This window comes from Colossoma macropomum, unplaced genomic scaffold (genome assembly GCF_904425465.1).
Source record: "Colossoma macropomum unplaced genomic scaffold, Colossoma_macropomum, whole genome shotgun sequence".
Taxonomy (NCBI): Eukaryota; Metazoa; Chordata; class Actinopteri; order Characiformes; family Serrasalmidae; genus Colossoma; species Colossoma macropomum.
The window spans coordinates 43,413,134-43,434,229 of record NW_023494789.1 but is presented as its reverse complement, the minus strand read 5'-3'; the positions used below and the strand labels follow the sequence as shown (position 1 = coordinate 43,434,229).

Below are 21,096 nucleotides of genomic sequence, written 5' to 3'. Positions count from 1 at the left end.
CCTTAAGTTACTCTGGGGGCACTGTTCCTGTAACTAACTAGCATATGTGGACATAAAACCTGAGGAAATTGATGTCCAAAAATTTAATGTTTTCCCATCGTAAGCATCTCTTGGACACTGGAGTTTTGTTTTTTTTTTTTCCAAGTTGCTAGCTGCCTTTACAGCCTAAACTAATATGCCAACATTTATTCCACAATTCTTAACTAAGATTATCATACTGAGAAGACATGAGTGTTGACACGTTAAAGTTGTGTTAAAAACTTCAGCAGCACTGCTATGTCTGAGCCACTCAGACCAGCGCAACACACACTAACACACCACCACCGCGTCAGTGTTACTGCAGTGCTGAGAATGATTCAAATAGTACCTGCTCTGTGAGGGTCCATGGGGGTCCTGACCACTGAAGAACAAGGTAAAAGGGGGCTAACAAAGTATGCAGAGAAACAGATGGACTACAGTCTGTAATTGTAGAACTATAAAGTGCACCTATATAGTAAGTGGAGCTGATAAAATGGAAAATGAGCATAGAAACAAGGAGGTGGTCATAATGTTATGCCCGATCGGTGTATGTCTTCATGTCTGTAGTTATACATTATAGGAACTGTTCATCAAAATAAAATGTAGGTTTACTAGTACTAGAGTAGTATAATGACACACTATGCCTTTACTTTTGATATTTATGTGTATTTCTAGTAGCACTTTCACATTTCACACACTTTAACGTCAAACCTGGTTAGAAATATCAGCAGATGAATTCTTGTTTTATACAGGGTATCTATATATTCACTCTAGTATATTATTTGTGTACTTTGTCCACTACTGGAAATACTACACCTGTTTCAGCCTATTCAGAAATTCAAGCTTAGGATAAAGTTTACCTATCAGCAGCACAATCATCCCATGCGCAAGGCCAAAACAACAGTGCAACAATGGATTGGCTCAAAAACAAAATGGTGAATGTCCTACGTTGTCCCAGTGAAAGTCCTGACCTCAATCCCATTGAGAATCTGTGGCAGTATTTGAAAAGTGCAATCCACAAGGGTCATTCAACGAACCAGTACAGGCTTCTGCAAATCTGCCAAGATGATAAAAGAAAAACAACCGTGCAAAGCTGATACTGCAGCAAAAGGTGACTATAGCCTATGATTATGTGGCTTCTGAATACATATGCAAGCAGTGTATGTTTTCGATTTTTTAAAAACATTAGTAAATTTATAATGGATTATTTTGTCTTTAAAAAATGTGTATGTGTAAATATGTTTTTTCTCCCACAAAAGGTTTTTACAAAATGTTTAATACTTTCACAATGCCCTAAACATACCGCCCTTGTTGTCACAGTGCTTTGTAAAGTCTTGCATAGACTATTCTGCATTAATATGCTATGTAGACCTTGTTTCTTGTGTTATTACTTCATATCACTAGTTTCCTTGCCATTGCTGATTTTCTGACTATGAATATGGATTTGTCCATTATAACTATGCCTACCTCTGTTATCACTCCTACTTCATGTAATGATGTCAATTACTGGGTTAGCCCAAATAAATTAATTCAGAGCATGCATCCTGCTACCTGTTTCTCTTGCTTTTTACTGTTTCTTTCTTAAACTTTCTTTAATTCCTCCACCTTCCAACAGAAGGATACCTACTTATTTTTCTTAAATTTCCATGCTACAACCAACAAAAATGACAAAGATTCATCTTACCTTCTTCAGTTTATTTATTTCCAAAAAAGTTTGGACACTGTGCAAAATGTAAATGAAAGCAGAATACAATGATGTGCAAATCATTTAAACTGTATATAAATGAAAACAGTACAAAGACAACATATCACATGTAACTAAGAAGTTTGATTGTTTTTTTTAAAAGTATATGGCCATTTGTTGCTAGGAACACATTTCAAAAAAGCTGGGTCAGGGGCATGTTTACCACTGTGTTGTATCACCTCTTCAGAGCATCACTCTGTTAGCATTTGGGAACTGAGGAGAGCAGTTGCTGTAGTTTTAAAAATTAAATGTTCTCCCATTCTTGTTTGATATAGGATTTCAGCTGCTCAACAGTTTAGGGTCTCCTTTATCATATTTTTCATTTCATACTGTGCCAAATGTGTTCAATGGGTGATGGGTCTGAACTTTAGGCAGGCTAGTTTAGCACCCAGACTCTTTTACTACAGGGCTGTTTTTGTAATACATGCAGAATATGGTTTGGCATTGTCTTGCTGGAATAAGCAAGGCCTTCCCTGAAAAAGACATCATCTGGATGGCAGCGTATGTTGCTCCAAAACCAGCATATATCATTAAACATTAATGGTGCCTTCAAAGATGTGCAAGTCACCCATGCCGTGTGCACTAATGCATCCCCTTACCATCACGGTGGCTGGCTTTTGAACTGTGCGCTGATAACAAGCCAGGTGGTCCCTCTTCTTATTATCCTGGAGGACGCTGCATGGCATGATTTCCAAAATGGTACAGTTTTTACTTGCATTTGTGGATGCAGCAATAACTGCGTTCACTAACAATGGTTATCATTTACAGATAATTGCATTCTATTTTATATACATTTTGCAGTGTCCCAACTTTTTTGTAAATGGTGTTGTAATTTGAATCTTTAAATTAATCTAAACAAGTAATTTGGAACTGTGGAAGAACAATTGAACAATTGTTTGGAACATGAAGTCTAAAATCGATAGAAGCATTCATATCTAATTAGATGCACAAATGACAAGTTCACAGCAAATAAGATGAGCACATGCATATGCATGTTTCTGTCTGTGTGAATGCACACACACTCACACGTGTGTTTATAAATGGTTTCTATCTTGACTCTATAAATATGTTACTATAAAAGGTAATGGGTTTAGATTACCTTTTAATAGAACTGCAGCTGTACTGAAAATCTGCCACAGAGCGTAACTGAAAAACCAAAGCAAAACACTTAATGGGTTTAAGTCCTTACCCTCGCTGTATTACCTGTCCACATGGAACACTGGGGACATTTACACATATCATGTGGGACTGCCCAAAAGTCTTTTGGGAGGAGGTAGTTCATTCTATCTCTTCGTTGACTGACAGACAATTCCCTAGGGACCCTGACCTAGACCTGCTTAATGATAACTTAAGAGTTCATCACAAAAGGACTGGAAATGTATGGCTGGCTGGCATAATAGCAGCAAAAAGTCATTGCCAGTGTTGGTTACTGGTTATATACGTTGGTTATCAAGTCAAATTTTATTTATAGAGGGCTTTTTATAATGATGAGCAAGCCAAGGGTGACAGTGGCAAGAAAAAACTCCCCTAAACCTTGTGAGGAACCCATCTGCCATCATTAACTTCATGCAGTACTGGACATTCTGTAGCTGGGACTGTTATCTGCAAAAACTAACAACATGGCCCATAGAACTCTTCACTCATGGAATGACTGAATAACCAGTCAAGCACCCTTTGCTTGCTTAATGCATTAATGTTGTGATTGGCCAAGTTTCAAATGTGTTTAGGTTCTGTTGGAATATTCCATGTAAGTGTGGCCAGGGGATGGTGAGGGTGGATTGTCTGGGATTTCTTTAAATGAAAAATAAATAAATAATCACCAAAAAAAAATAAATAAATAAATAAAAAGAATTGCAGCTACGCTAAACCATAAATGTAAGGACATAACAATACATCAAACTCAAGATTTTATTTCAGTAATGCCTATAAACAGCAACAGTAAAGTTCTGTTTCTTGGAGCAAATACAGAAAGGACCTGAGCCTGACTGGTTTCCAATACTTATCATCGGCATGAGAAGACAAGACATATGTTCAAATAAACTTATATACAAAATAATGTATTATACCTTATACATACATTCCTCAACAATCTGAAAATTTGTTTTGCTTTCTTATTTTAGACAAAATACCCATTATATACCCCATATGTTTTGTAATTATATTAACAGTAATTATAATGTTATCAGCAGGTATATATTAAAGGTGTGCTGTAACACTTAATGGCCAACTGTTAAAAGATACTAGCATCAAGTGCAAGATGAGGTAAATTTTAATCCACTAAAAATGTAAACTAGATTTTGCACTTTTAGAAACCACCTACAACTTAACAGCATAAAGCTGCATTTTTAAACTGATGCATAAACGACCACTATAAGAAATAACAATTATAAATAAATAAATAGATTGTATTTTACCCTCCACTACCAAAGCTTGGTTGGATTAGCCAATAAGTAAGCAAAAGCAATGCACTGTTCCTTAACACCTCCCACTTCCTGTTCTACTTGTTTGGCCTCACAGAGAAAAAAAAAAATTGTCTAACGTTAGGACTCCCCCCTGTGATTTAATTTTCCATTCCACAATAGTACCTTAAAAAGCAATTACTCTATGACGTGACTATTTTATGTTAAACTCTATGGCTAATTTCTCAAAGCCAGATAAAAGCTGATCATAGACTAAAAAGAATTTCCAATGGTGATTCACTACTGGTACTTCAATTTAGTCCAAATCCAGGCTTAGTCCATATCTGGGAAACTAGCCAAAAGTCACTGATATGACTGTAGAGACACAGTAACATCTTTCACAATGCTCATCATGTTGCTTAAAAACAACACTTTACTGAAACATAGTAAAGCAAAAATAAGTTGACGTTTTAGGCTATGAACATACAGCAACAGTCTGCAGATTAGTGCAAAGTTCAGCTTCATTTTCTCAACTCGTCTCTGCTGAGATCGAGCTGAACTATTTAAAAATTCTAGAAACACTCATCTCAGAAATCTTTTTATACCTTGGACTGAGCTAATTTCAACACTGTGATGGGATATACCAGAATATTATTTTCCGGTGAAAGGCTCCACCTGCATTAACTGCAGAGGAACCAGCACTGCATTCTGAGCGATGCTATTTCAATAATTTGTCAATGCAAGTTTGACCAAGTTATTCCGTTCAAAATGAATTGCCTTCAATACAGGTAAGCAGTCAAACAAAGTGATGCAGACTGTCATAATCAGTGTAATTAGCTCACAGGTGCTCTCTGAACCTACAACAGAGAAACTTCCTCACATGACATCAGATCATCTAAATTAGTTTGTTCCCTTTATTGTACTTAACTGCATAAACTGTATTGAGCCCATAAAGGTTAATAATAGTAATAATAATACTGATGTCTAGCTCAGTATTCAAGTGTGGGTGCTGATGAGACTCCACTAAACAGAACAGTCCATGCTGAACAACCGACAGTACAATGTGTGCCACTTTAGATTAACCGAGGATCATTTATCATTATAAAAATATAACAACCACCACCACATCCAGCCACGACCAGCTGACCTTCATTGCACTGCATGTCACACAAATATCCTTTGAACACGTTCAAAAGCTGAAAGGAAGTCTTTGCACCAAATTGCTATCTTTTAGACTGAATTAAAGCTAAAAGCCATGCACAACCTGGTACGAAATACACACTGGCTGGTGGATAATAGTTTTCATTAAGTGTTTAGCCAAGTTTACATATCTGCAGTTGAACTTTTTCTTTAAAAGAAAGTGAAAAAAATAAATTGCTTGCTGTCTGGTGAAATCAGACATCTGTTATATACACTCAGTAAGAACGTAAGGGTATGTAACCTACAGTGGAGCAGACCACATGATGTTGAGGTGGGGTCTTTTACAGGGAATGATCTCACTGTTGTGAATACTATACTGGTTGATGTTCACACATCCTGCTTGTTCAGCTGGTTGTTCCTCACTAAACAGTCTTAGTCAGCCTTACCACCAATGTTGTGTTGTTTTTTTTTCTCTGTTTTTTAAAAAGCAGAAACTCCCTCTGTCATTTACCATCCCTCTAGCCTCTAATATAGATGCTGTATCATGAGGGAGCTGGAGGGAACATTTTTCCACAAACTGGAAAAAAATTATGTAAAAGGAAAGCACAGTGACAGAGAGGGATACTCTAAACAGAGCAAGGGAGAAATAGCATGATATTTAGGAGATCCTCAGTGATAAAGCAAGGAATGCAGACATGTGCAAAGGTCATTTGTCTGTGACTGCTGCAGCCATGGGTGTCCGTATGGTTCCTCTTGCTGTGATGGCCAGCTCTTCAATCTCTGCATTCAGACGCCTGATAACCCACTCCATTGCTTCACGACCCTGAAGACAGGCAGAAAAACAAAAAGATACATGAGCACCAGAATTTGTGGAGGGGTTTGAGGGTTCATCACTGCATCATTGTAAATGACATGATAAAAATAAAGTGCTGTTCTCTATTTACGTTACCAAGAGTAAGTGCAAGTTATTAATTCATTATTGTTTATGCTATCAGGTGTCAATGGGCTTCCCTTTCAGTCGTTCCTCTGAAGGTTTTTTCCAAATGCTCCTATGTCGAGCGTACACCCTATGACTCGAAACCCTAAAGTTTACATTTCTGCAGTTTAACTTTTTCTTTAAAAGAAAGTGAAAAAAATAAATTCCTTGCTGTCTGGTGAAATTAGACATCTATTACATACACTCAGTAAGAATGTAAGGGTATGTAACTTACAGTGGAGCAGACCCCATGATGTTGAGGTGGGGTCTTCTAGTTCAATAGACTATTGGTTCAATTTCACTAGACACACCCAGGCATGATTACTGCTGGACCTGCTTAATCTAAACACTACTGAAATTGAACCTGTCTGACAATGTGAAGCAGGTTAAAAGGTCTCAAAAGCAGCACGTGATGCCACGTTCCAAAGAGATTTAAATACAGATTGTTCAGCCAGACACAGCTCCAATGTCATCATCAAATTCGAAGGGGACACCACGATTGTGGGCCTGATCTCCAATGACAACGAGGAGGCCTACAGAGAGGTCAGTTTCCTCACACACTGGTGCCAGAGGAACAACCTCTCACTCCGTGTTGACAAGACCAAGGAACTCCTAGTGGACTTCAGGAAGCAAAAGAAAGTGCACACTCCCATCACTATCAATGGAGCCACCTTAGAGAGGGTAAGCAGCTTCAAGTTCCTCTGTGTTCACATCACAGAGGAATAAACACGGACCAAACACACCACACGGTTGGTGAAGAAGACACAAAAGCACCTCTTCTATCTCAGGCGGCTAAGGACTTCTGGCATGAAACCCCACATCCTTAGAACATTTTACACAAGTACTGTGGAGAGCATGTTAACAGGCTCCATCACCACCTGATACAGGAACTACACTGCCATTGAGCAGAAAGCTCTGCAGAGGATAGTGGGGACAGCCCAGCACATCACCGGGGTCCAGCTCCCAAACCTCCTGGATATACCAGGCGCTGCCTGACGAAGAGCAGGAGGATTCTAAGGGACACCACCCACCCAAGCCACTGTTTGTTCTCACAGCTGCTGAGCGGGAGGAGGTACAGAAGTAGCTGGTTCCGAGACAGTTTCTTCCCACGGGCCATCAGGCTGCTGCACAGCCAGTGGTGCTGGTGTATCGGTCTAAGGGCCCGTCACTACACCTCTGAATCATCATCATCAGCATCATCATGATTTCCACGGACAATCCACACCTCAAACAGACTCACTCGGGTCTTACTGTAACTTCTATCTAGCAAATCTATACCTGCACATACAGATTGACATCTTGTACATCTATCCATATCTTATATAATCTGAGATGTGACAATAAATGTGAATTGATTTGAAAGTCGCTGACATCTACCAGTCTGGAAGGGGTTACAAAGCCATTGCTAAGGCCCTGGGACTCCAGCAAATCACAGTGAGAGCCATTATTCACAAATGGACAAAACTCAGAACAGTGGTGAACCTTCCCAGGAGAGGCTGGCCTACCAATATTTCCATACTGACGATTCAAAAGAGCATACTGACGACTCATTCAGGAGGTCGCAAAAGAAGCCAGATAAACATCTAAGGAAATGCAGGCTTCACTTGCCTCAGTTAAGGTCAACATACACTGATCCACATTAAGAAAGACACACGGCAAAAATGGCATCCATGAAAGAGATGCAAGACACGAACCACTGCTGACCAAAAAGAAAACAAAGGCTCATCTCGCATTTGCCAAAAAACATCTACATGATCCCCCAAGCCTTTTGGGATAATACCCTGTGCGATGATGAGTCAAAGGTGGAACTCTGCTAACACCAGATTCCATGGGCCTACCTTACTCCACAGTGATGTAAAAAATTAACCACTAGTTAATGCAAACGTTTGACTGCAATTGTTACTAGCACAACCAGTTATTAGGTTTAGGGGGCAATTCCTTTTCCCATGGGTGATACAAGTTTTAAATAAATCTTTGTCTTCAATAAATGGAATGATTGTTTAAAAGCTGCATACTTGTGTTGTCTTTGATTAAAATGAGTTGGATAATCTACATTTTTTTAATGTGACAAATTGGTAAAAATAGAAGAAATCAGGTGAGGGACAAATAATTTTCACTGCACTGTATCAGAACAGACCAAGTACTGACTTAACAGAGGCATTCACACATTCACCAGTGTTCAACAAGAAGCCAATCATCGTCCATACCCATCCCTTCAGATTCAGGAAAGATGCATGGTTTTTTTTCTTTACTTCAACAGTAATAAAAAGTCAATCTGCAAAATTTAGGTATTAAATTACTAGTTGAACAGGAGACTACTTCAAAATTACCTGCCCTAACTTTCTACCACACAGTGAAACAGCAGGTGTTGCACTAATTAATGGACCAGCAGAAGAATAGTTTCAATGATCCCACCTTTCCTGCATTGGTTGAGATGGTGTTTGCCATAAGCCCCTCCAGGTAGCTGCTCAAACTGACTCTCTTCACAGAGATAATAGCTTCCTGTGTCAGCACAGTCCTGTGACACCATCAACAATATTCACACTCATGTCATCAGAACCCAAAGATTTAAGCATACATGTACATGGTTACAAAATGTTCTTTTTAACTAAAATGACCAAAAGATGAAGAAGTAGTTTATTAAGTTTATTAAGCTGAAGAATTAGGTTATTCTTGCACAAACTTGTATCTACACTCATTGTCCATTTTATCAGCTCCACTTACCATACAGATGTACTTTGTAGCTCTACAATTACAGACTATAGTCCATTTCTTCTGCTGCATTATAAGTTAGCCCCTTTGTAAACTGTTCTTGAATGGTCACGACCCCCACAAGAACACCACAAAGCAGGTATAAATTGGGTGGTAGATCACTATTAGCACTGCACTGATGTGGTGGTGTGTTGGTGTGTGTTGTGCTGCTCTAAGTGGATCAGACACAGCAGTGCTGCAGTCTTGAAACACCTCAGTGTCACTGCTGGACTGAGCATGTCTAAAAGACTGAGCATGTCTACAGTAACTGTAACTGGACACAGTGTTTAAAAATTAAATAACACACTGTTGTATGCGCTCTAACACTCAACCAAATGTGTTGTTACATAGAATTGGGTGTAGAGGCAAGCAATGCTAAATTTTTTTCTTAAGGACAAAGAAAAAGAAAAACAACATCACTCACTATGCTAGCATATATACTAAAATGTTAGGCTTAGCTACAAATAAACAACCATCACTTGTGCTTCCTTCAAAAAACATTACAGCATCAAGCTCCATGATACTTCAATTATTCATTTACCGCTTTCTTTTATTTACATTTACTAGCCTATTTTACATTTTGCGCATTGTGGCATAACAACTGCAAAATCTAAACACTATAGTCAGCTTAAGTAACTGTATTTAGGCAATTATGCAATAGGCGTAGTCTCTGCAGCACTGAGAATGATCCACCACCCAAATAACACCTGCTTTTTGGGGGATCCTGGCCATTCATAAACAGGATAAAAGAGGCCTACAAAATTATGGAGAGAAAGAGATGCACAACAATCTATAACTGCACAACTGCAAACTGCACCATATGATAAGTGGAACTGGTAAAATGGACAATCAGTGTAGGAAACAAGGAGGTGTACTTAATGAAGTGGCTAGTCATTTTGGAGAAACAGGTTTACACACTGTCTTCTCGCAGAATACAACAGGAATAATGCAGGGCTTACTTTTCTGGGTCTTCAGGATGCGGTCTGTAGATGAGCCTTTCATCCACAGAGACCATGTTGGTAAACGTGATCTGTGAACATACAAGTGTTTGCATGAAATTAAGTGTGCGTCAAATATCTGTGCAAGAATATTCTACAATTTAAACTAAACCAAGGCACTGTGCTTGTGCAAACAGGTTCTGTCTCATCTCAAATCACTTTTGACTTAAAACACTTAGTCTTTATGACATCAACACATACATCACAAGTAACAGTTACAAGGAGTAAAGGCACCTAGTGTGCAACCTGTTTTATAATGGAGTAAAGAAATAATTGGCCAATTTAAATTACTATGCAAATATTAACATGGAACTGCTTACTAGTGAACTTCAACACTACACCGATCAGGCATAACATTATGACCTTGTTTCTATGCTCATTGTCCATTTTATCAGCTCCACTTACTAAACAGGTGCACTTTGTAGTTCTACAATTACAGACTGTAGTCCATCTGTTTCTCTGCATACTTTGTTAGCCCCCTTTTACCCTGTTCTTCAGTGGTCAGGACCCCCATGGACCCTCACAGAGCAGGTACTATTTAGGTGGTGGATCATTCTCAGCACTGCAATAACACTGACGTAGTGGTGGTGTGTTAGTGTGTGTTGCGCTGGTCTGAGTGGATCAGACACAGCAGTGCTGCTGGAGTTTTTAAACACCTCACTGTCACTGCTGGACTAAGAATAGTCCACCAACCAAAAATATTCAGCCAACAGTGTCCTGTGGACAGCGTCCTGTGACCACAGATGAAGGACTAGAGGATGACCAACACAAACTGTGCAGCAGCAGATGAGCTATCATCTCTGACTTTACATCTACAAGGTGGACTGACAAGGTTGGAACGTCTAATAGAGTGCACAGCGAGTGGACACAATGTTTAAAAACTCCAGCAGCACTGCTGTGTCTGATCCACTCGCATCTATATAATAAGTGGAGCTGATAAAATGGACCATGAGCATAGAAACAAGGATGTGGAAGTGGAAGGAAGTGGTCATAATGTTATGCCTGAACGGTGTTAGGCAAACAATAGAAACTGTGTTGTCTCTTAGACCAGGCGTGTCAAACACAACCGGTAAAAGGGCCATATTAAAAAAATCTCATCAAATCTGTGGACCAGAGAAAAAAAAATGTTTTTAATTTAATTTTTAATTAATGTTGTGCTATAACCGCAACTGGCCATTGTTTACTCAAAATATGCAAAAAACTTCAACAGTAAAATACAGATACTTGTAGTAGACCTTAAAATATTACATGAATACTTGAAATATTCAAAATTTAAATGTCCCAAGAAGCACAGCTTTTTAAACCTGGCATCCTTTTAGGAAAGTCAGAGTGCACATTACATTAGTGCATGCTGGGGACTGTAGTGCAGCACATTGTGAAATGGGTTAATATTAACAGGAAATTAAAATACTTTTGTGAACCGGATAGGATTGCATGGGCCTTGTGTTTGACACATGGGCCTTAGACAGCAACTTCAGGCTCAGTGCCAAAGCACTTTTATAGCTTTAATCAAGCAAAACAAAAAGTCACTAAAGACAGACTTAAAAACACATATGCACAGCTTTGAGTGGTTAAATGTTGGTAGCTATTTGGTATCGTTTTAATAAACATATGTAGTACCTATGGCACTGCTTTTAAATGATGCATTGTGCTTTACAAAGTTTTAAAATTTGTTTCTAAGGAAACTAAAATACCTTTGTAAAGAAACTAATGTATGTTTTCTTTAAGAGAAAACTGAACCACTGCCAAAAAACACAAATCTGGGGTAAAGCTTGCACAAAGGGAAAAGGCATGCCAGCTTAAAAAGAGCACAACATCAGAGAAAAGGATACTAAATGTAAAACACTTCACTTTTGTTTCAACATCACAAAATATTATACAAACAGATTATTTCCTTTTTGTTTAGCTTTTGGAAAAAAAAAAAAAGATCTTACATTTGTTGACTTAAGTTCCAAAGTTTTCTCTTTAGGATCCACAACGGAGTGCTCTTGAACATATGTACATGTTCGTGCATTACCAATTATCTGTGAAAAAAAAGAAACAAATGGGATTTATCATGTATCATTAACCATTACCAGATAAAGAAAAAAAATTCACAGAAAAAAGGCTGGCAGCTGAAGAACCACTTCAAAAAGTCAAGAGTATCAAAACAGGGCTTCCGTTCTTCCAATTCTATCATGTGAGTGTGAGAACGTGCAAGGGAATAGGACTGGAGCTGAACTCTTGCAATGATGAGAAAGAGAGAGGGGCAGCTACATCATACCAGGAAACTTCAGCTGGCCATTTTGAACACAGTTTTCTACAAATATTTGTTACAAAAGTAAAGCTCACACTAGTTATCCAGTCTCTGGTTAACTTTACTTTTGTTAGCTTGCTAAAAAAAATTTTTAACTTGTAGACTTCCCAAGGATTAACGAAATCACCCTGGAAAGAATACATGTCAGGTGACAATGAGATCTGTAAGGTTGGTAAAAATTTGATGGACTTGGCTGGGTAGCAGGGAGCAACCAGAGATTAAAATGCCACATCAGATAAGTGCATGTACACGTGCAAAAATGTGAAATGTGTCAGTCTTAATGATTGAGTTTACACATCCCCATGTGCACAATGCAGCCACACTATTTTTGAAACCTAACAAAACAATTTTCGTTCTAGTGCCATTTCTCTCATCAGCAAACAGAAAGGACAAGATAATACAAAAAAAAAATAAAAAACATTCAGAAACAGGCTCTCTTACTGATTTAACAATAGATGGGAGGCCCCATTCTGTGCTGAGCAGGCGTTTGCTGTGAAGGCGGCCTTGCTGGTCCACGCTGCGGTCTAGCACATCTACCCCAAATACACTGGGGTTCATGGGGTTTGGATACTTCTGCATGGCTGCTTTGGTCACAGTCTCCCATGGATGGCTTTATTTTAAGGAAAAAACAGAACACAAAAAAGACACTGTCTTTGTTCCACAAGAAGCATGACTTCACTTAAAGTAATTCAATTCTCCACTGCTCACATGAGCAGAGTAAGAGGTCTGACGTGAAACAGGACTAATATAAGTAAGACCTAGCTCTGTTCACACACAATGGACATTTCAGGACGTATGTGCAAAAACCTGGTAACATTTCATCTGCCCATCACTTGCCTAGTATCAGCTTAGAGCAATTACTTAAATGTAACACAAGAATCAAGTACAGAATATTAAGAAAATAAAATAACAAGCAGATACAAAACAAATTGACATCTCTGAATATTTAGCGTTTAAACTGTGTGCTGTATAAAAGTCGTCGACATTCCTCCAAGCCCAGTTTCAGTGGTTGCGGCAGATATTCAACGCGCGTGGTGAGTGACGTCGTACTGCGTCACCATGTAGGGGAAGGGTCACACTACTGTCAAGGATAGTTATGCAATGCAGCGTAATAGCACTGAAACACAATAGCCTACTACGGCGTGCTGTAGACGCGGGTCCACAGCTGAGAGATCAACTCTAACACGCACCGTTTATGGTACACTGTTGAAATACGTATATTTGATCGGCATGCAGATTGTATCAGTGTAGAAATAAAGAAAGACAGACAACCGCAAACGCGTTACAGACATATAAATGATGGCTATTCTGACCAATGCCCTAACCCCTGAAAACACCGTTTTACAGACCTCCTAGTTCATAAAACCATAATCACTTAGTTGAACTCAATTTCCAGGTTCAGTAGTTGTACTAGAGAACAAACTAATCTCTAGTCCACCAATTGAGAGGCTTTACAACTTAGTTACAGCACGGCCTCCATCTTCAGAATAGTTTAGGAGTTCCATAGTTAGCGTACCATACGTTTCAAGGTTCTTTCGTTCAAGTATTTCTGTTTAAGGGTCAACACAAGATCATAAATGTAATTATAAACATACTTGATCTTAGACGACCTAACATGGTCCTCTAGCTAGTTTACGTTAGCAAGGTAGTTAGCTAAGCTAGCTAGCCACTCAGTTAATGAAATGAGTTATCGTAGCTAATCTCCAGCAAAAATACACCCTCAAATTAGGACTTCACCATTTATATTTCATCATCAGCTTAAGTGTATCCTTTATTTCCCTCCCCAGTTAGCGTTAGCTAACTATGCTAAACTAACTATGTAGCGCTATCCTCTTGAGTCACTAGCCATAGGGGCAGCAAAGGTCGAGGTTTTCCAGCTAGGTTAGCCAGCTAGCTAATCAGCATGTCTCCCTGGCTAACAAAATAAGATTTTTAGCTAATTAATTGGACCGTACAAACTTCCAACAAAGGGATCCAACGGTTTACCCTGTTAATGCTTCAACTGGGCTATTCATTCAAGATCCAAGTTAGGATAGCTGGCTTTAAGTTACACGTGACTATCATCGTTCTAACAGCTAGCTAGGTCAGCTAACAAGTAGTATTCCAAACGATGTCGTCCGGCATGATTTGGCGTCGAGAAGAAACCGCTAAATATTCAATACTCACTTGAAAATATGCTCCGACGTCCAGATCTTCATGGTTTTGTTTGTTTGTCTTGTTGTTTCTTTTTTTTTGCTAAACTATGACTGGTGACCGCCAGGACAGACTTGACCGGCAAGTGCTGCGGTTACCGCTTTCAACAACTTCCTCGTACAGCATTCATGCTCCGCCCATCCTTCCACAGCAACTTGTGACACTGCGTGCTTTCAGACGAGAATGTTCTACGGAACGAATCCTCCGCCCATCACATGCTGTCTTACATCAGAGAAGGTATTTTACTTTCCTGTCTTTAGAAAGTGCTGTACCCAAGAGCCAATTTGTAGGGCACAATGACATGTGAAAGTTTCCATAGTGTCCTGAGTTAAGAAAAACAGAAGCGGAGAGTGGAGCCTGGTACACTCTGTACTCTATGCTTTCGCTCTGGCAAACTGTTTGTAAGAGACGTCCTCTGTCTTTGACTTGTTTCTTTTTAACCAAGTGAAGGACATGTAAAATGTAATTGTTGTATTCAATCTTATACTGTGAATTTGTGCACAAGACTATTATTTACTTTATATTTCTGATACGTCCTGTGCTGTTAATAAAGTGGCTGACTGTATATGAGTACATTGTGCTGTTATTCAGTAGTGGTTTATGCTAGACTGAAGTGGTGGGAATATACTGTGAGTAGCTGTTATCAAGATTATCCCAGCACACAACAATGTAAAAAAAGTTAAACATCTATCACTCTTTAGCATTATATTCAAGATGTCATATCACTCCAAATATAATCCTAAACCTAAAAGTTAAAGGGGAATTTCACAATTTTAAAAAAAGGTATGCATCATTCAGTTGTTTAGATGTAACCAGTAATTCAGAGTAGGTTCAGTTCATTTTTGAGAAATATAATCTACAAACTTTTTCTTTACAGTGGAGGTGATAATGCCAATATAGTCATTTTACTTGCTATCCAAAATGACCGTGAACATACATGTGTCTGCTGAGTTTTTATATGTAATGCTGATAATTGTAAATTAGTGATTAATCTGAGAAAAGTTTTCTCTAAAAAAGTTAATGTCCTCCAAACAGGTATTAAGCTTGGATATGGCTATAGAGTGAGTAGAAGGGACCTTCTTATACAGCTGTGTATCATCAGCAACAGTGAAATGACATGCCATGCCAACCAATGATATCTCCAAGGGGAAGCATATAAATAGTAATAAGAATGGGGCCAAGGACCGATCCCTGCAGAACTCCTTGGTATTTGATACCTAAAGCCTATTAGACAGATAAGATTGGAGCCAGTTGAAAGCAGTCTTAGAAAGCCCAATAGCATGAAGAACGTCATGATCCACTGTATCAAATGCAAAGCTCAGTTTCAGCAGGATCAATACAGAGGGAAATCCAGAATCTGCTACCATCAAAAGGTGATTTGTCACTTTCACGAGGGATGTTTCAGTACCGTGGAAGGCATAGTATCCAGACTGAAACTTTTCATAGAGATGGTTATGAGGGAGGTGTTCTTGAAGATGAACGGCTACAACTTTCTCCAGCACTTTTGATAAAAACAGCAAATTAGAGATAGGCCTGTAATTAGCCAAAACATCCAGCTCCAGTGTAGGCCTCTTAAGGATAGGTTGGGTAATGGCAGTTTTAATTACAGGTGGAACATTCCCAGTTTGAAGGAAACAATTTATAACCTGTGTTATCAAAGGGCTAAGAGCAGGCACACATCATTTCACTAGGGCTGCAGGCATAGGATTCAGAGCACACATAGAGTGTTTCATTTTTATTATAATTTCCTCCACATTTTTTGGGTGACACTGGTAAAAGAAAGAAGAGGCTGAAACCTAACAGTTGGCACTTCTGTAGCTGACAAAGGATGGGAAGAAGAGCTGGAAATCCGTCCCTGAATATTATTTACTTCAGATCAAAGAAGTCCATAAAGTTATTAGACTTCTCATTTGTTATATCTGTAGTAGAAGACTGCTGTGGCTGGAGAAGCTGATTTATAGTAGTGAACAACCTTTTTGAAGGTTGTGTATTAATGAGTTCTGAAAAAAAAATTGACTTTGCCTTTTTAAAAGATCTTGAGTATGCCTTTTGGTGCTCACAGTAAGCCATTTTGTGGACAGTAAGCCCAGAGTGTGTAAAATATCTCTCTAGAGCACATCCAGTGGTTTTCATTTTCTGTAATTCAGGTGTGAGCCATGGGGCTGAATGTGAAAAAGACCCTTTTCTTGTCTGGACTGGGGCATAATGATTAAAAACAGCCTGGAGATGTAGAATTGCACTGATTCAGCTACTGATGTAAAGCTGTGATGGGAGATATTTTGGAGATCTTTTTTCATGATAATTGGGTCAATGCCTGGCCAATTGTAGTAACTCATGAGACACTTGATCTTGGGTTTACTGGAGAGACACTGAAGTGTTTTGGTTATCACCTTACCATCAGAGACCTCAAGATCATAGACCTGCAAATTGTTAACCAGAGTAGAGTCTGTAAAGACAAGATCAAGGGTCTGTCCTCCATTGTGTGTGGGAACATCAATGTATTGCTTAATACAAAGGCATTCTGTCAAATTCAGAAACTCTGCAAAGTGACAATAGAAGTAATCAATATAAAGATTAAAATCTCCTAAAATGATAACTTTAGTAGATGTAGTGCACAGAAATGTAAAAAGCTCCTATATCTGAGATTATATTATACATTATATTTATGGGGATGATAAATGAGAACTAGTGTCAAGACGTATGGGCTCTTGCATTTAAGTGCAAGGGTTTAAAAGATGATGACTCAAGTAGGCACTTTAGTCCTATAAGAGTGGAACTGCTGTTTCCACGGACTATTGAAAACTATATATAATTTTATACTCACAATATTGTTTATTTATTTGTTATTGTAATTTTTCACAGTATGTTATTAATAAACAAGGAAGACCCAATTATAAACATTGCTGTGAAATATCTTTAAGATTGTTCATTAGATAAGTTGTGAATGGGGGGTGGTTCAGGTTTAGTTGTTTCTTTTGATTCAGCTGTATGCTTAAAAAGCCCAACCTAGCTCTTTTAAAAACTCTTCTTTCCGCAGTGTATCTTGCCAAAGCGCTCCAAGTGCAATTCTGGTACTGCAGAATGCCAGCCAATCAGAGTCTGAGTAGTCTGTGGAATGGGGGAGAAGGTTCCACCTTCAAGAAATACATAGGTTACACTTCTGTACTTTGATTTGGCAAATTGTCTTTGAATTACTTATGGATTAATGTTTGCTTTCTGAATTATGTTCTGCCACTGGTTTATTCTTCCTAGACACTATACTGCCTCTAATAATTAATCTTCATAATTTAGTGCAACACCAAGTGAGATCATTATCTTGAAATTAAGATAACCTGTATGTATTTCTCCGGTGGAGTAAGTGGGCGTGTTTTCAGATACTGAGGAAGCTCTTGGTTCACCATTGAGTCTTTCTTTTACTAAATCTTACTGAATCTTTCTTTTACTCTCCTATAGTCTACAAAAAGACCAGGGTCCTTTGTATGGAGTATGCATGTTCTCCCAGCATCTGCATGACATGAGGTCAGGTGAACTGGAAATGCTATATTGTGTGTGCGAATGTGTATGTCTGTTTGTCTCCGCTGTGATGGACTGGTGACCTGTCCAGGGTGTTTCCTGCCTTCCACCCAATGAGCTTTGCGATAAGCTCCAGTACCGCCCCCACCCGATACAGGAGGACAAGTGGCTTAGAAAATGTGTGTGTGTGTGTAATAATATCTGTTTTCAGAAACTGTTATGACTGGCATTTTATTCACACAATGTAAAGTAAGGTAATAGATTAAGTGCTACTGAAGAATATGTCTCTTTGTCCTGCTTAACTGCTTCATAGCACAGAAAGAGTTCTATGAAATTAATTATGACGTAGTTAAAAAAAATCTTCTCTTATGTAATACCTTTTTGAAAATATTTTCTTGCAGCAGTAACAACTACAGGATGTAGCAGCTGGTATGCCTATACTCTTAAAAAAGATAGTTCTTCAAGTTCTTCTTTCATAAAGACAGTGGTTCTATAAGGAACTATGAATACTCAGAGAACCCTTTGCATGTTTAAAGGGTTCTCTGCATTGAAAACCTTTTGGGAAGGGTACAAAATAGTACCAGAAAGGTTCTTCTATTACAAGCCTGACATCATAACAAATCTTCTGTATATAAGCTATATATAGAACCACGTACAACACATTTTCCATCAGTCTGAAGAACCATCTTATGATGCAAAGAAACGTTTAAGCATGCAAGTCATTCTTTGAGTGTTCATAGTTCTATACAGAACCACTGTCTTCAGTAGAGAACCCTCGAAGAGCCATCATTTGCTGAGGTACAATAGTTGACCTATGGCTGCTATAAAGGCCCAATAGACCATGGCTTGCAGGAAAAGGGAATGGACATCTGGATAACACAATGGAGCTTGAGAACAGCAGGACAGTGTTGAAGGACAAAATTAAGGACAAGGAGGCATTGTACCTGACTGTCAATCATGTTACATGTAGTCTAGCATTAGCCTAGCCATATAGCCTAGTGATAGCCTTAACACAGTTATAAGACCCACTGTGAGAGCCAATCAGACTGCCATTCATATTAATGTGATGGAGGTAAACACCAAATATGTGGTTCAGAGCAAGGAGTACAAACTGTCATTTGAAAAAGTGAAGATAAGCCCAAATTGTTTCTTGTCAAGCTTCATTTGTTCATTTGCTCACACAGATCATGATGAATACAGTGATGTATTCAACTCACCTGTGGAACCAATGCCTGGGGAAGTATATTTATAGCTGGACCCATCTCAATGAAAGCATATGTTAAAGCCCAGCTGTATCAGGCTGACAGCTATATTGTAGATGAGTAATATGGTCATTATTAAAAAAGTAAGACAACCTAAGAATAGCCGAAGTTCTTCAACAAAAACTTTAAACACTCCAAATACATCATGCCCACTGTCATGCATCCCTCTGTCTCCGACTCACCCCAGGACTCACTTCCCAGGGATTTCCCAGAATCCCCTGGGAGATCACATGACTGTAGAACCTCTGCAATCCACCTATCACCATTCACAATCAACTGAATACTGATCTGTTTCAGGTTTTTTTACACACTTCTATAACCTAAGAATAGCAGTGAAGTCCCTGTAGTCACTGAATAATAAGCCTTTATATGTAACAAGCCTGGGATGTTAAGGGGTTAAACTGCCATTCTCTGTGGCACCTGAGATGAATCAATGCACCCTACTACTTTGCCAAATTCATGCCACACCTGCCATTGTGACACGTACTGGAAAAAGACAGTCCCTGGCACTGGCTTCCCAAATTCAATTCTTTAATTGCAATTCTTGGCTACATCAATGTCTGTGATGTCACTGAGCCAAACACAAAACCATTTCAGCCCCAGTGGGCTCAGAGAATTCATGCAAATGTTCATGCAAATTGAAAGAGAGTCTCAGTGCTGCCTTTGTTTTACAGTGGCTTCACTACAAAAGCTGGTTACTGTGGAAACAGCCTGTAAGCTTTTGTTTCAGCAACAGTGACTTCTCGAGGCACTTCATTCTGTTTAAGTGGAAAAAAACTTCTCTTCTTAATCAAAAGAAAAAGGTCTTACAATGAAGGCTGAGGTTATTTAAGTAGCAAAGACAGATGTTACTCTGTCCCACTTCTACACTCTCAGAAAAAAAAGGTATGAAACTGTTACTGGGGCAGTACCCCTCTTGTCACTCAAGGGTACATCTCAGTACCTTTAGTCTGGGAACATAATTGTACCATAATCCATTTAAATTATATTTTTCAATGGATTATGGAAGTTGTGCTGACTTCACACACTCCGTCTTGTCTTCAGGCTTCTTATTGACTCTGAGCACAGGGGCTCCCCAGGAATGTGTACTCAGCCCCCTCTTGTACTCCCTGTATACACATGACTGTGTAGCCAGACACACGTCTAACATCATCTTCAAGTTTGCTGATGACACTACCATCCTAGGCCTCATCACTGATGGAGATGAAACAGCCTACAGAGACGAGGTCAGCGCTCTGTCAGAGTGGTGCCGTGACAGCAATCTCTGTCTCAATATCAGCAAAACAAAGGAGATGATCGTGGACTACAGGAAGCTGCAGAGGGGTGGTCACTCTCCCCTATACATCAATGGAGCCGAAGTGGAGAGAGTCAGCAGTGTGAAGTTTCTCGGCGTACACCTCACCTGGATCCTCCTAATGACCTCACCTGGATCCTCCACACCAACACTATTGTGAGATCTGCCTGTCAGCGTCTCTTCTTCCTGCATAGGCTCAGGAAGCCTCCTCAGATCCTCACCAACTTCTACAGATGCACCATAGAGAGCATCCTCACAGGCTGCATCACTATCTGTTACAGCAGCTGCACCGCCTGCAACCGTAAGGCCCTTAAGGGAGTGAGGATGGCAGAATCCATCATAGGCAGCAAACTACCAGCCTTACAGGACATCTATCAGTCCTGCTGCCTTAGCAAAATCAAAAAGATCCGGTCAGACAGCAGTCACCCAGCACACAGCCTGTTCACCATTCTGCCATCAGGCAGGAGATTTCACAGCATACAGGCTAGAACAACCTGGTTAATGAACAGTTT

At 39.2% G+C, this 21,096-nt stretch overlaps 1 protein-coding gene across 1 annotated transcript; it reads right to left on the bottom strand.

Moving 5' to 3' along the window:
- Positions 1 to 3,656: 3,656 nt before the first annotated feature.
- On the bottom strand, positions 3,657 to 14,667 carry prelid3b (PRELI domain containing 3). Its single transcript, XM_036571432.1, has 6 exons — positions 14,489 to 14,667; positions 12,764 to 12,932; positions 11,961 to 12,050; positions 9,988 to 10,058; positions 8,693 to 8,795; positions 3,657 to 6,124 (listed from the first exon to the last, which is right to left on the bottom strand). Exons 1-6 carry the CDS (start codon positions 14,518 to 14,520, stop codon positions 6,008 to 6,010), a joined length of 582 nt encoding a protein of 193 aa, XP_036427325.1. The 5' UTR covers positions 14,521 to 14,667; the 3' UTR covers positions 3,657 to 6,007.
- Between the last annotated feature and the right edge of the window lie 6,429 nt (positions 14,668 to 21,096).